At 49.0% G+C, this 15769-nt stretch overlaps 2 protein-coding genes across 8 annotated transcripts in view; one reads left to right on the top strand and one right to left on the bottom strand.

The window, feature by feature from the left end:
• LCA5L (lebercilin LCA5 like) overlaps positions 1 to 6012 on the bottom strand; it is a 50265-nt gene extending 44253 nt beyond the window's left edge. For 3 of the 6 annotated variants that reach the window (XR_006718201.1, XM_045501342.1, XM_045501345.1), the window contains exon 1: positions 3333 to 3443. The gene's annotated coding sequence lies outside the window, so the exon portion shown is untranslated. Of the gene's footprint in view, positions 1 to 3332; positions 3444 to 3898; positions 3961 to 5842 lie in introns of those variants that run through there. The other 3 variants (XM_045501344.1, XM_045501343.1, XM_045501347.1) reach the window with 3 other exon arrangements.
• Positions 6013 to 6270: 258 nt separating this feature from the next.
• Positions 6271 to 15769, top strand: part of LOC123610569 (SH3 domain-binding glutamic acid-rich protein-like) — a 58641-nt gene continuing 49142 nt past the window's right edge. Inside the window, exons 1-2 of one of the 2 annotated variants that reach the window (XM_045501355.1) lie at positions 6271 to 6526; positions 14187 to 14372. In XM_045501355.1, coding sequence (XP_045357311.1) covers positions 6482 to 6526; positions 14187 to 14372 — 231 coding nt within the window. In that variant the 5' untranslated portion in view covers positions 6271 to 6481. The remainder of the gene's footprint in view (positions 6527 to 14186; positions 14373 to 15769) is intronic. The other variant, XM_045501356.1, reaches the window with a different exon arrangement.

The following is a 15769-nucleotide window of genomic DNA, read 5'->3' as shown; positions in this document are numbered from 1 at the left end:
TTTTTTGACAAAAACTTTGAATTCATTCCCAGACCGAGTGTCCCCAAGAAGTGCCTTTGGGATGAAAAAGGAGAAACCGGGCCTCTCTGCTCCCACCAAGTGGTGGCTAATGCAGTTCACCGCCTGACGCTAAGAAACCAAATGTGAGTTTAGGGCTACATTTCTAGAAGTGTGCATTTGCAGCTCCCCCTCCTGGCCACGGCCACATTTCCTTCTAATTTTCAGTGTTGACCTGGTAATTTTTTCCTAGAATTTTCCTTCTATTTTAATAAATCATACTAAAATACCCTACATTTGATATATCTCACACATCAAAATGTTCATTTCATTCATTCTTTCAACACAGATTTGGGAGCTTTCTGTGCACCAGGAACTGTATGAGGTGTGGGGGATGTAATGAACGCAAACAGAGATGTTTCTCTTTTCATGGGGCTTTCATGCTGGCAATAAAATAATCACAATAGTGACTGTTGTAAATGTTTTAGAGGAAAGAGACACAACTCTCTGAAGCTACATGACAGAGAAACCTGACCTGGACAGTGACCATGGAGGTTCTAGAGAAGGACCATCTGAGCTAAGACAGGTCGGTGGGGGCTACCCACGCAAAAAGGAATGGAGGGTAGGAGGGAAGTACACTGGATAGAGAGAGTAGACACTTTCAAGGCCTGGTAGGCGGACGAGGCCCATTGGCTGGGTCCCAGTGGTCCCAGAGCCTCCTGAGGTCGGTGGGGGTGAGCCGCTGCAGGCTCACAGGAGGGCAGGTGTATGATTTGGGTCATTAATCCAAGAGCAATGAGAAGCTAGCAGGGAGCAAAAGCAGGAGGCTGGGGAAGAATGCCATCATTTGCTCTGCTTTCTGACGGTCACTCCTGCTGCAGTGTGGAGTGCAGAAGAGACAGAAGCCAGAGAAGAGGATTCCGGAAGGCTGGAGAAAGAAGGCGGCAGCTTGGGCTAAGGTGCCAATGGCGACTGAGAAGTGAAAGATGCACGGGAGACAATGTCACCAGGGCTTGGTGACCTGCCGGATGCTGGGGGAGCGAAAAGGCCAAGGAGGAATCCTTGCTGCCAATGCGAGAGGCCCCAGCTGGGAGGGGTGGTGGGAGACTGGTCTTGGGCATGTGGAGCTGGTGTCGGAGACGTATTAAGAGGAAAGGCCATTCAGCTCGCCGGACATATGGGTCAGCTCAGAGGGCCCAGCTGGAGGGATGAAGTTGGGAGTCCACACGGATGGGGATTCACGTAGATGGTGTGCATAGATTTGTGCCCAATCCCGGATTATGGGGGGCACGGGAGAGAACGCGATGAGAACAGACTGAGCTCTGAGGAACTGCAAGACCAAGGAGCCCCTGAGAGGAGGGTGAGCCAGCACGGTAGCGGGAGAAGCAGGGGGGGGGGGAGGTGTTTGGGGCGAAGAAGCCAAGGGAAGACAGTGCTTCAAGAACTGGGAGCAACAGTGTCAAATGCGAATGCTGCCGGAAGACCTGCCGGAAGAGGCCTGGCAATGTCGGATCAGTGGCTTTTGTTCTGGTACGTGGAGATGAGGGCGGAGGGCAGACTAGAGCGGGCTAAGGAATGAGACGCAAGGCATGGATACACGGAAGGTGGCAATTCTTTAAACAAGTTTGCCTGTCGAGGGGAAGGAGACCTTGGGCAATAGCTGAAAACGAAAGGGAACGGGGGTCAAGGGAGATTGTTTTCTCTCTTCCGGGATGGGAGACTGGAGCATGTTTAAAAGCCAAGGGCAAGAGCCAGTTGAGACACAACAGGTGACAGCTGATAGTGAGAGCGTCGGTTTCGGACAAGCAGGTGAGGGTGGGATCCAGGGCACAGGGAGGGTGGCCGGGGATAGGACGGACGATGTGCACAGATGTAGGTAAGGCTTGCAGTTGTGGTGGCTGGAGCTTGAGGAGATTCCCGTCAGACAAGAAGTGACGGCAAGAGGGGGAGGTGTCAGGTCAAAGTGGAGGTTTCCGATCGGCAACATCGTGTGGACCCTCCACGAGTAGCAGCAACCCTACCCTGCTACTTTGGCCAACTGGAGCTTCCCTTGGTGGAAAAAGAAAAAGTGGGGCCTGGGGGTTTACGACTGCCAGGGTACAGGTGCGTGGGGGCCAGGAGCTCCCCGAGGGCAAGGACCTGTCCTATCAATCGCTGCATCACTCTGTGCCTGATGGACTGGAGTACCAGTGCCCAGGCACTTACTACCAACATGACCAGCACTGGGATGATCATTGATCTCCACTTCAATTTGCCTCTTTTGGTGCTTCTCTAAAAAACCAAAGATGAAAGAGAAGGGAATAAACAGAGCCTAAATTCCTACATGCCTTCTTTTTCTCACTTAAAAGGAAGCTCTGGATTTTTTTTTTTTTTTTTTACTCTTCTGTACAGCCAGTTTTAAAGTTCTTGTCAAAGTTCAATCCAGGGACACACTCAGGTACCCAAGAAAGCTGAGGGGCATCTTTCGATTTTTAGCTTGTTAATAGTTAATAGTGTTTATGTAGCTTTGGCTACCTGGTTTAAAAGCTGAAATCTTCAAAATACGTATTAAAAATTATTTTCATCTCTGGAAATTATGAAATTCCTATCTTTAAAAGAAAGCCTTATTCACTTGAAACAACAGAAAAAAGGTGAGACTGTCTACATTCAAGGGAGGGAGGGCACACATAAGCACAGAGACCAATTAAGAGGCTCCTGAAATAATCCGGGCACCAGACGATGGTGGCCTGGACCTGGGTTATGATACTGGCTGGGGGGTTGAAGAAAAGACAGGATTGTGTCACCTATTCAGAGTACATTATGAAGGATGTGTTGACAGACTGAACGTAGGAAGGAGAAAGACGTTACTGGTTTCCAGTAATGGGGTGGGTAAAAGAGTGGGAAAAGCAGGTGTGAGGGACTGCCAGGGGGTGCCTTAGACATCCAAGTACAGACGCAGGCAGGCAGTTGAGTACACGGGTCTCAAGTTCAGTGTTAGGTCAGGCCTGGAGATAGATACTTTTGGGGCTCATTGGCATTTAGATAGGATTTGAGCCTGACACCGGATGGATTCGTGTAGGGAGCCAGTGTAGATAGAACATAGGTTCAAGGTCATGTTCAGCAGTGGAAAACCCCATCCTAAAAAAGTCACCTGTTGGCACAAGCGTAGCAATGAAGTGTTAAAGCGCTGAGGGGAAACTGGACAAAGAGCTCCAAGGCTGAGCGAGTGAGGGACACACACTGCGGAAATTTCAAAGAATTCCCATTTCCACGGGCTGAGGATAAGGAAACGTCAGCGCTAAGGTTAGACCGGTGTGGGAGGGGCGGGAAACTAAAGCAGGAAGGTAGACACGAACCTGCAGGCATCAGTTTCAGACAGCAAAAAAGCATCCGGCGAAGGCCTGCAGGTCGGGGATGAGGGGTGAAAGCGGCCCCGCGCTACCGCTACGGGGGTGGGGGTGCGGGTGCGGGTGGGGGTGGGGGGTGGGTGGCGGACACGACCCGGCCCCTTTCCCTGGCGCCTGGCGGTACGAGGGCCGGTCGGTTGGGGCCGCCCCTGCCCCAATGCCCCCGGGCGGCCAGTCCGCGTGGCGGGCCTGCAGTCGGGGGACAAGGAATGGGGGCGCGGCGTGGGCGGGTGAGGCCGCAGGCCCCCTACCCGGGCTGGGCGGGCACGGCTTGGGCAGGCGTGGGCAGGCGAGAGCCTAGCCCCCCTACCCCGGCTGGGAGGGCACGCCGACGCCGGCTCTTCACCAGGCGGCGCTCTGCGGGAGGAGGCGGCCGGCGGCCCGGCTACGTTACTAACGAGAACGAGGCTGCGCGGCCCTGGCTGAGCAAGGGGCCAGGGCTGAGTGACCGGCGGCACCGGAGGGCCCGGAGGCTTGAACAGGGGGACCTGGCTGGGACTGGACAGGGCAGTTACCTGCTCCACGCGGCTCCCGCGGCCCCCCGGCTCCCGCGCGTCGCCTTGGAAACCCGCGCGCGAGGCCTCCTGGGACTGGCTGAGCCGCGGGATAGGGCCGCGGGCGCCGCGAGGTCCACGCGCTTGCGCACTGCTGAGCGGAGCGTAGAAAAGTCTGCCAAGTAGCCTCTCGCCTGCCCACCTGTGCGCCCGGGGCCCTCCACCTTCGCCCTGACCGCGTCTGGGGCTGGCGAACCGGCCCCAAGGCGGGCCCGCCGTTCCTTCACGCTCTCGGTCGCGCTCGCCCCTGTACCGGTGTTTTGAATCCGAGTCCCCTGCGCGTATCTGGTTCCCACGCCTGCGCGGTGCGTGGACCCCGAGCTGGGCGCTCCAAGTTGGCCGCAGGCAGGTTGGGAAAGAGTGGACCCTGCCAGGCGGGTGTAGACGCTGGGTTCCCCGGGAAGGGGGTGAGCCCAGGCAGGCGGGCGTGGAGTCATCGTCCCTGTCTGGAAACGGAGTGGACAGAGACCAGAGCGCTCGACGCAGGGCTCGAACCCATGAACCACAAGATCATGACCTGAGCTGAAGTCGGATGCTGACTGAACCACCCAGGCGCCCCTCGGTCTTCATCCTTGAGGAGGGAAAGTAGTGGAATCCAGTGCTAGCGTTGTGCAGATTAAGGAAGTGGTCTTTGCAAAACGCTTAGCACAGATGTGGCACGAGGGGGCAAACACCTAAAAACTGTTAGCTCTTATTTCAGGTAGGATATTTATTTCTCCCTAGGGCGCATGGATGGAGGGGGAATGTCATTGTCAGAGGCAGTGTTGCCCTATATGATCAGCAGATGTATATTCTGTACAGCACCTGAGAGTCCAGCTGTAGTTTATGTTACTAATTTACAGAAACATTGAGAAATATGTATAGCTTATTAATCTCTTGTATTTAGAAAAAAAGCATGCTCATGTGGTAGATGTTGAGACTAAAGTGTTGAAAGAATAATACTTTGATGACAAAAATTGTAAATCCTTTGTAATTTTGAAAATACAGAAAAGAAGAGGAGCAAAAATGATTTATAATCTTAGGTGGCCTTTAAAATAAAATTTACAGGGGCGCCTGGTGGCTCAGGCCGTTGAGCTTCCAACTGTTTGTCTCAAGTCATGATCTCATGGTTTGTGAGTTTGAGCCCAGGATCAGGCTCTGTGCTGATAGTGCAGAATCTGCTTGGAATTCTCTCTCTCCCTCTCTCTCTGTTCCCCCCCTCCCCCCAACTCTCTCTCAAAATAAATAAACTTAAAAATTGAAAAATAAAATTTACAATGCTAATGACTTAAATTTGGGGAACCAGTAAGCATCTTTACCAAGGGCCTAATTTGGGAAGTAAACTTTGAGAAGTGAGGCTCTGAGTTAAAAGGTAGTGGTTTAAATCATTCATTCTGATGTAAATGAGTTTGATCTCCATTACAGGGATGGGGAGACCTTTTTCATCAAAGGCACCTATCCAAGGGGGTCGGACTAGACCTCCAGGCCCCTGGGACTCTGGAAAAGGGGGCGGGTAGAGAAGGCCCACAGATCCCTCCCTGCTCCAGTATGCCAGTAACACTTCCTCCAGGGGTAGCAGGGATTTAAGAGAAAAAAAAAAAAAAAAAATGAGAAAGGAGAGACTCCGTTATCTAAAAGGAGTAAATAAGACTGATGCTTTTTGTCTCCTATGTCCTTGATCTTGATTTTGAAACGCATGATAAACACTGGGCAGTAGCATTTGGGCTTTTTACTAGATTTTTAAGTCCTCTAACTTTTAACACCATTCAAATGGTCTGCATAAATCAGATGGACAGAGGCTGCGACAAACATTTATTTTCTCCCAACGCCTCTGCAATAGTTAAGACAATTTGCTTGTTGAACTCATCCGTACTGACAGCCCGCCTCCGTCGCCCTGCCTCGTCTGGGATATCAGTGAAACCTTACCCGTCTGCGGCCTGTCAGCCTCTGTTCTTTAGGAGGAACAGGTGGTAAAGGGAGAAAACTGTCAACGGGCCACGCATAAAGGAATCTATTGTAGGAGAGTTGGCCGAAGTGTTTTAATCGGCCGGGAAACTCGAAAGTCGGGAAGCCTCTGTTTATTTCAAGGCCCCTCGCTGTTCGTTTGCCAAAAGCCTCGCGAACACGGCGTCCGCGGGGACTGAGCTGGCGTCTTCTGGGCTTTTCCAGCGCCCCGCGCCGCCACCCGCGCCCACCTCCCTCCGCCCTCCCGCTCGCCCGCCGGCCGGCCTCTGTCTGCGCGCCGCCGTCTGATTGGTGCGCGGCGCAGCCTTGCCTTTTAGGGGCTGTTGTCGGGCGTTCAAAGTCAGTGGCTGCTTTTATCGACCAATCACGTATTTGCCTGGCAGAGGCCCACCGCTCCCGGGCCAATGGCGGGGAAGCCCACGCCGCCGGCGCCGCGCCGGACAGGCGCAGAGCTTAAGTTGCGGCGGGAGGCGCAGGGGCTCAGACCGCGCTGGGCGGCCGCCAGCTCGCACCTGGCACCTGCTGCCTGCTCTGCCGGGCTAGCGCCGCGTCCCCTCCCGGGGGTGTGTGTTGGGGGGAGCCCTCTTTCCGACTGTCAAAATGGTTATCAAAGTGTTTGTTGCCACATCTTCTGGGTCCATAGCGGTAGGTGTCTGATGGAACTCGTGGGGCTTTCTTCCTTATCGTATTTTCAGAGGAGCTCAGACTGGGGAGTAGAAGCAGCGGGTCCGGCCCAGCGTTGGCCTTAAGTTTCTTTTTGGAGGAGTGTGTGAGTAAGCCGTGGCCCTGCAGTAAGCCTGCGTGCCTTTGCTTTCTGCGTTCGTTTTAACCGTGTTGGAGGAATGTGTAAAATGAGTGATCCAGGCGAGCTGGGTGTGAAAGGGGATTCCAGGAAGGGGGCGTGTTTGATGCTAGAATTTTTAACATGTGATTTGTGTCGTGTTGTGTCGCATAGATTTTAGAATCAGAGGCTATTTATTTATTTATTTATTGGTGGAGTATTTCTGCCAATCATTCTGTAAGACTTAAGACTAAAGTTGCAGACAAATGATATTTGGTGGGTGTGCTGAACCCCATTCCTAAAATGACTCCTGGGTGTAATTACAGTTGACCCTTGAACAATGCAGGGGTTAGGGACACGGTCACCCGCGCAGTGGAAAATCCCCGTATAACTTTTGACTCCCCAAAACTTTACTAATGGCCTCCTGTGGACCACAAGGCTTACTGACAACATAAACAGTCGGTTAACACATGGTTTTGTATGTTACATGTAATATATACTGTATCCTTACAATAAGTAAGCTAAAGAAAAGAAAAAGTTATTAAGAAAATCATAAGAGAAAATATATTTATAGGGCTTTCTGTATTTATAAGAAAAAGAATCCACCTATAGGTGGACTGGTGCGGTTTAAACTTGTGCTGTTCAAGGGTCATCTGTACCTGCGTGTGCGATGTGACCAAACCGAAAGTGTAAAGTTAGCATGTGTAATAGTATTATTTGAGGAAAATGATGTCACAGTGACAAGAGCAAATATCTCTAAGGCGACAGTTTTAAATGCTCTAGGAATTCAAACAGACCAAAAATAGGTACGAAGAGCTGACCCCCCTAACACTGTCTGATTTCCCTGGGACCAGGCTTAGAGTCACCCCTCCAGTTCCAGCCTTCATTCTGTGCAAGAGAGACCTGTCTGAAGTTACAGGGGTAACACGGGGAGCCATTTGTCCTTGGCAGTGATTCACGCTTTGATTTTAGGCTTGAACCTGAGGTGTCTATCAGTCTGAGAGTGAAAGTTCCATGAGCATTTGAGCATTTAGGGGGCTACGGGGAGGAAGCTGAGGGTTGGACACCAGCAAGGGGGCAGTTTCCTTTTATATCTAGTTCCTGGGCCATCTTGCTGCTTGGATTTCACTCAGCCAGGATGATACCCTAGACCAGCCACTGGCCGGGAACAGCCCCAATGCTGGCTCTTCAACGCCCCCACCCACAGCCCTGAAAGTTCGCGCAGTTTCTAGAGGGCAAGAAGAAAACAAGAGCGATGAGCCTGTGTGTCCCTCTGGGCACAGCGCATCAGCAACTGCTTAGTATCTCTGCAAAACATCTTTTAACAGAAACAGAGGAGGAACATTCCAGTTGTAAAACTGCAAAGTCTTTTGTGGCCGTTGACGACCTCAGAAACTTTGAGTTGGTCCACAAAGAGCACAGTTTTGGAATACTAGACAAAACGTGATTTTTAATGAAAGAAACAGCTTTAGTGGGCTCTCAATATGTTGTTGACGCTCATTGCGGGCAACTTTTACCCCTGCCCTGCCAATCTCCTCATGTTCTGTGCCCTGTGCATCCTTCCAGAGACAGCGAACAAACTCGTGGACGTCTTAGGATTATTTGATGTCTTACAGTCTTGAAGTTTGGGCACATGACTGAGTTAGCCTCCGAGGATCTGGAGGGGCACCGTTCATTCCAGGGTCTCGGAAAAGCCACGTTAATGCTGGTTCCCTAAGCAAATGTTTTGTTGCCGCTTGGAAGTGTTTGACCTTGGGAAAGTTATCTCACCTTGCTAAGCCTCAATTTCCTTATCTGTAAAATGAGGACAAGAATAGTACTCTTCTCATTGGCGTCCTCTTGAGGATTTAGGAAAGAAGGCATGGAGTGCCCTGTATGGTGTCAAATGCTCAGTCAGTGCTTAATACATATTACAATTATTAGTTAACTTTATGATTATTACATATGGCTATTTAATATAATTATAACTATTATATCATATATATTATATACTATAATCGTTGGCTAATGTTAGTCAATATTAATCAATATTGTAGTTGCTGTAATTATTAGTTAATATTAGTACATGTGAGTCTGTGATGATGATGTTTCAGAAGAATTGTCCCAAGACACTTAAGTGGAAAGATTTTTGTCTGATCCTGAAGGATGAGAACTGATTATTCCCATGGTATCAGTGCTACTGATTTTTCCTGGGGGGGGGGGGGATTTTATCCAGAAGCTTCTTGGCAGGGGAACCCCAGAGCGACTGCCAGCACCGATGCTGTGTATGTGGTGGTCGTTCTGCGAAACCTTTACTACTTATTTCTTCACTCTCTTTTAAAAATGGGTTCTTGCCTGCAACTTTGTTGATGAGGGCATGTGATTTCTGTTGGATGAACATAATTAATGAAAAAGGAAAAAACAGAGGCACCTGGGTGGCTCAGTCGGTTAAGTGTCTGACTTCGGCTCAGGGCATGATCTTGAGGTTCGTGAGTTTGAGCCCCACGTCCGGCTCTGTGCTGACAGCTCAGAGCCTGGAGCATGCTTCGGATTCTTTGTCTCTCTTTCTGTCTCTCAAAAATAAATAAACATTAAAAATTTTTTTTTTTTTAGAAAAAGTAACGGGGCGCCTGGATGGCTCAGTCAGTTAAGCGTCAGACTTCGACTCAGGTCATGATCTCATGGTTTGTGAGTTCAGGCCCCACATCGGGCTCTGTGCTGACAGCTCAGAGCCTGGAGCGTGCTTGGGATTCTGTGTCTCCCTCTCTGTCTGCCCCTTCCCTGTTCACTCTCTGTCTATGTGTCTCTCAAAAATAAATTTTAAAAATGTTAGGGGCGCCTGGGTGGCTCAGTCGGTTGGGCGACCGACTTCGGCTCAGGTCATGATCTCGCAGTCTGTGAGTTCGAGCCCCGCATCGGGCTCTGTGCTGACAGCTCAGAGCCTGGAGCCTGCTTCACATTCTGTGTCTCCCTCTCTCTGACCTTCCCCCATTCATGCTCTGTCTCTCTCTGTCTCTAAAATGAATAAACGTTAAAAAAATTAAAAAAAAAATAATGTTACAAAAAATTAAAAAAAAAGAAAAAGTAAAAAACAAATTGCAATCTCTTTACGAGGGCTTATGCATATGCAGTTGTGTGTCACATCTCTGAACAGTTGATCACAAAGCACTGTCACATTTTTCTGCTTTACAGAGGAATGTGGGTGAAGACACCCTGGTAGCAGGAGCAGATCTGTGTCTTCCTGAAGGCCAGTGCCACAGTGGGCTGAGGGGACAAGGGGAGAGAAGACGGTTCTCACTGTTGTCAAGCTGCACAGCCCCTGGAAACTTGATCTTTAAAAAATTTTTTTTTCGTTAATTTTTTTTAATGTATATTTATATTTGAGAGAGAGAGAGAGAGACAGGGCATGAGCAGGTGAGGGGCAGAGAGATGGACACAGAATCTGAAGCAGGCTCCAAGCTGGGAGCTGACAGCACAGAGCCTGACATAGGGCTCGAACTCATGAACCATGGTATCATGACCTGAGCCAAAGTTGGACGCTCAACCGACTGAGCCACCCAGGTGGCCCGTTTTTAATTTTTAAAAATGTTCTTATTTATTTTTGAGAGAGAGAGAGAGAGAGAGAGGAGAGCACATGCAGGGGAGGGGCAGAGAGAGAGATGGAGACACAGAATCTGAAGCAGGCTCCAGGGTGAGCTGTCAGAGCCTGAAGTGGGGCTCGAACTCGTGAACTGTGAGATCATGATCTGAGCCAAAGTCGGATGCTCAATCGACTGAACCACCCAGGTGGCCCTGGAATCTTGATCTTTAAGGACAGACCGTAATGGTGGCTCCTGGCTTTCTCGATCCTTTCTCCAGTCTTGATTGAGTGTAAATATGATGGGGAAAAATCTTGGCTCTTGGATGAGATGGATCTGGGTGTAAATCTTGGAAAACTCCTTAATTCACCGGTAATTCAGCTTTGTAATTTTAAAATGGTGATGGGGGGGGGGGGCGGTGCCTGGGTGGCTTAGTCAGTTAAGCATCTTACTCTAGGTTTCGGCTCAGGTTATGATCTCACTGTTTGTGAGTTTGAGCCCCACATCTGGCTCTGTGCTGACAGTGTAGAGCCTGCTTGGAATTCTCTCTCTCTTTCTCTCTCTCTCTCTCTCTCTCTCTGCCCCTCCCCTGCTTGCTCTCTCTGTCTCTCAATAAATAAATACACTTTAAAAAAATTTAAAAAAAGGTGATCAGAGTACTTAGCCTGGCCTGGTCATCGGGATGAGTCAGTGAGGTAACAACGTGCCGGGTGCCTGACCACGCAGGCTCTCACCTTGTGCAAAATGCTCGTCCACACACCGTGTTCCCTGGTTCTCACCAGAGCCTGGGGTGGGGCTGGGGTGGCGCTTAAACATTTTGCAGCCTTAGAGTGGATCCCCTCAGGAGGCTGACAGCAGCCTTCTGAGCCAGGAGGGAAATGAAGGTCGCCTCCCCCAAATGCAGTGTGCTTTTCACTAAGTGCAATGGCCTCAGTTGGAAAAGCTCCTAACTGTACAAGACAATAAAAGGGAGGTGCCAAGCAAGTGGCTCAGTGATCCCTCTGACACATTACAGTAACCAACAGTGGCCGGTGACTTCAGGAAAACAACACTTTCTCTCTCTCTCTCTCTCTCTCTCTCTCTCCCTCTCTCCCTCTCCCTCTCCCTCTCTCTCTCTCTCTCCCCCCCCCTCTTTTTTTAAGATTTTAAAAAAAAGTTTATTTTTGAGACAGAGAGAGAGAGACAGAGTGTGAGCAGGGGAGGAGCAGAGAGAGAGGGAGACACAGAATCCAAGGCAGGTTCCAGACTCTGAGCTGTCAGCACAGAGCCCGATGTGGGGCTTGAACGCACAAACTGTGAGATCATGACCTGAGCCGAAGTCAGATGCTTAACCCACTGAGCCCCCCAGGTGCCCCGAAAACAACACTTTCTTATGAGTGAATGTAACAGGATGGGAAAGCAGAGATCTCTGAGCCTCGGCTGAAGTCCCAAAGGCTCCAAATGACCCAGACCCCAGGGACCCCCAGAGGGGCTACCTAGAAAGAGGCTGCAGCCTGCGGGGCTGGCGCTGGCCAGGGTGCCATGGAGGGAAGAGAAGGGGCAGGAGGTGGGGAGGGGAGGGTGTCTGTGGTGGGAACCACTGGGTGCCGTGCCCGCACCTTCCCCCGGGGACCATAAAGGGAGGTGCCCCCTGGGAGCTGATGGCTCTCGGGGGTCAGCTCGGGAGGCCGTGTAAAGAAGAGTGAGCACTTTTTGCTTGTGAGGGTCCGGTGGGGCTCCTTGAATAGATATCCACCAGGAGGGAGGACTGTGGGGGAGAGGGCCCCCACGCAGGGTGCAGATTTGTTTTTCCTCTCTGTTTTGGGGGAGCGAGGGGCTGGGAGATAGCACGTAAGACAGTATCATGCACCCAACAGTCCGTTAAGTTCCTGTACATGCAGTTGTTTGTCTGGCAAGAAATAACGGGTCTTCCCCTCCCTGGTTCTCTCGCCCTCTTTGACCTTCTAGCGGAAGAAACACAAGTCAGGACTTGGGCAAGGGTCCCCAAGGCACCCTTGGGGAAGGGCTTTTCATCTATTCAGAAATCAGAGGGTAAGATGAAATCCTTCTTGTATTTCACCTCAAGTCCTGACGCATGATTAATAGAGATGGAAATAATGTTGGCGAGGTGGCCGTGGACCTCGGCCAGGCTGGTCCGGGCTCCCGGGAGGGTATCTGAGAAGGAAGGAAGACGGGGCTTTGGACAGAATGAAGGATGTTGCCTTCTGACTATTTAATTACAAGCAAACCTGCCTAAAATGAAGACGTCTCCTCTCTTCAAGCCGCAGAGTTATCTCTGGAAATAGCTTAAGGAATAAGCAATTTATAGAGTGGCACGGATAATTATGGACAGGTTGGAAAGTATGTATAGGAAACATGATTAATTAACATAGTAATTTAGTCCAACAACCTGTCATCAGGTCTGATGGGGCTTTTGTCATATTCAGAGATTCAGCTGTGAGGCTGTGGTGTTGGGAGCACGGTTTCTGTGCGGAGGAACAGAAGGTCCAAGGGCCCAGCCTTGGGGGAGGACACGTGGGTGTAGAAATCCGAGCCTTTCCTTTGCTTCCGATAGATGTGACACTCAGGAATGTACCAGCATGTGTGTGCCGGGAGCCTGAGGGAAATTCCATCACCCCACACCTTTCCGTATGACTTTTATTTTTTATTTTGGTCCATGCTTGCCCCAAACTGAGTCTTTCTGATTAAGTGTTGTATTGTAGCTAACAGCAGCCTTCAGTTTAGTGATCTCACGCTTTTAGACCCATTATCTTTGTTATGTTGGTAGAACAAATGTTAATGAAAAAGTAAATGTGTGATGACCACTTATATATATGGGTATACACATAACATATATACGATCTTATGTATAATTTATATTTACTTGTAAGGAATTTACAAATTATATTCATTTATGTTATATTTTTAATTAATATGCAATCAGATCACCACCAAAATGATATGATACAGAATTTAATTTGGGTGGTGATTTGCTTCCCGGGCTTAAGCATCCATACGTGCCTTCTTTTTCCTTATACTAAGAAAGAAACACTCTACACACAAGTCATTGAAAGATTCATTTATTTTGGGAAAAATGAACAAAATAATTTTTGGGAGGGCACCTGGGTGGGTCAGTTGGTTAAGCCTCTGACTCTTGATCTCAGCTCAGGTCTTGATCTCAAGGTCATGAGTTCAAGTCCCATGTTGGGCTTCCATGTTGTGGAAAGGCCCAGCGTCCTGAGAAATGGCGGCTGGGAGACGAGAGCTCTGGGTAGGGAGAAGGGCGCCAAGAGCTGTATCTCAGGCGAGGCTGGCGCCCGCTCCCCATGTGAGCGGAGAGGAGAAAGCCGAGAGAGACCAGGGTTCTTTGCCTGTGTTGCGCTTTGCGAGCTGGGAGACACAGCCACTGGCTTTTTCTGTCTTTTCCTCTGTTCTTTCCCCCTTTCAGTCCTCTCCACGTGGGCTTTCCAATCTCCTGTCCTGTTTCAAAAGCCACTTTTGTTCAATGTGACTCACGTCCCCGTTTTCATAACTGTGAGGGAAGTGCTTTTTAGTTGGGTGTGCTTGGTATTTACGTTCCATAGCGAATTCTCTTTTGTCTCTTTTCTTCCTTCTCTTCTCCCACCCCCCTCCTTTTTCTTCATAACCAATTCTTATTATTATTTTTTTTTTTGGCGTGAAAGCTTAGCAGAGAATTAAAAGTACGTCAAAGACCTCAAATAAAACCTAGGATGAGGGCATCTCTATTCTTATTAGGTTGATTATACCATGATTGAAACATTGGTGAGATTACAATTTTAGAATTTAAATAATCACTCTGTTGATCCTTTGTAATGAAGAGGTGTGATTTCATTGTCTACCTTGTTTCAATAATAGCGAGATTATTTGTGTTGCATGGTATAGTTGGAGAAAGGATTTCTGTAAATCTAAGCAAGACATTACAAAATAAAGCCAGTCGAATCGTAATCGTTCTCTACTCTTGACTCAGATTAGGAAAAAGCAGCAAGAAGTAGTGGGCTTTTTGGAAGCTAATAAGATCGACTTTAAGGAATTGGACATTGCTGGAGACGAAGACAACAGGAAGTGGATGAGGGAGAATGTTCCTGGAGAGAAGAAACCTCAAAACGGGATCCCTTTGCCTCCCCAGATCTTCAATGAAGAGCAGTATTGTGGGGTGAGTGTTTGATTTCTTGGGAAGTTCTCTTGCGTGAGTGTTTACCAGAAATGGTTTAAAGCAGATGAATTTGGAGGCAGAATTTGAACTTGTTGACAGTTTCAGGACATGGTCTATTTCTCCCAGTACCCGGACGGTGGATCCATTGTGAGTAGTCAGAGCATGAGATTTACAAAAGGAGAGAAACAATAAAATGATGATTTGGAAGTTCCTGGGATTATTTTGGGTTCCTTATTTTGCTGTGAAGAATTAGCTCACTTGTTCAAATAAAGTGTGCATTTTGTTGGAAAGGGATTCTTTTTTTTAACATATTTTTTATTAAAACATTTTCTGTATTTTAGAGAGAGAGAGAGCATGTGTGTGCATGAGCAGGGGAGGGAAGGAGGGGCAGAGAGGGAGAGAGAGAATCCCAAGCAGGCTCCACGCTCAGTGTAGGGTGTGACTGGGGGCTCGATCTCACAACACTGGGATCATAACCTGAGCTGAAATCAAGAGTCAGACACTAAACCGACTGAGCCACCTAGGTGCCCCTGTTGGAAAGGAATTCTGACCAGTCTTGCAAGGTACCCATCCATGAACCCAGGCAGACATAGGTAGGCTTTCACTTTACAAAAAACATTTTTTTAATGTTTATTTTAGAGAGAGAGAAAGAGTGCGAGCAGAAGAAGGGCAGAGAGAAAGAGAGACACAGAATCCAAAGCAGACTCCAGGCTCCAAGCTGTCAGCACAGAGCCCATGTGGGGCTGGAACCCATGAACCGCAAGATCATGACCTGAGCCGAAGTGGGATGCTTAATTGACTGAGCCACCCAGGCGCCCCGGCTTTCTTTCACTTTTATAAAAATGATTTGCAGGGTCACCTGGGTGGCTCAGTCGGTTAAGGATCCGACTCTTGATTTGGGCTCATCCTGATCTCACGGTGGTTAGATTGAGCCCCGTGTCAGGCTCAGCACTGAGTGTGGAGCCTTTTTAGGATTCTCTCTCTCCCTCTCCCTCTGCCCTTCCCCTGCTTGCGTTCTCTAAAAAAGAATGATTTCAGAAGTCGGGTCTTCATACAGATACCTTAAATTTGTTTAAATGTATCTAGATTGTTTAAAAACTGTCCTGAACACTTTAATTATAACAGCAATTTTATTTTATACATTTAATAGTTCACTTCCCCAGAAAATCACTTTTTCCTCAGAGTTTTTTCCACAGTTCTGCTTTGTAAATCAAATTGTTGAAAAGAAACATTTAAAAACTCAAAGGGCTTTTGGGGCGCCTGGGTGGCGCAGTCGGTTAAGCGTCTGACTTCAGCCAGGTCACGATCTCGCGGTCCGTGAGTTTGAGCCCCGCGTCAGGCTCTGGGCTAATGGCTCAGAGCCTGGAGCCTGTTTCCGATTCTGTGTCTCCCTCTCT

This window comes from Leopardus geoffroyi, chromosome C2 (assembly GCF_018350155.1).
Source record: "Leopardus geoffroyi isolate Oge1 chromosome C2, O.geoffroyi_Oge1_pat1.0, whole genome shotgun sequence".
Taxonomy (NCBI): domain Eukaryota; kingdom Metazoa; phylum Chordata; class Mammalia; order Carnivora; family Felidae; genus Leopardus; species Leopardus geoffroyi.
The sequence above is the reverse complement of the archived record's forward strand: the minus strand, read 5'-3'. Positions and strand labels throughout refer to the sequence as shown.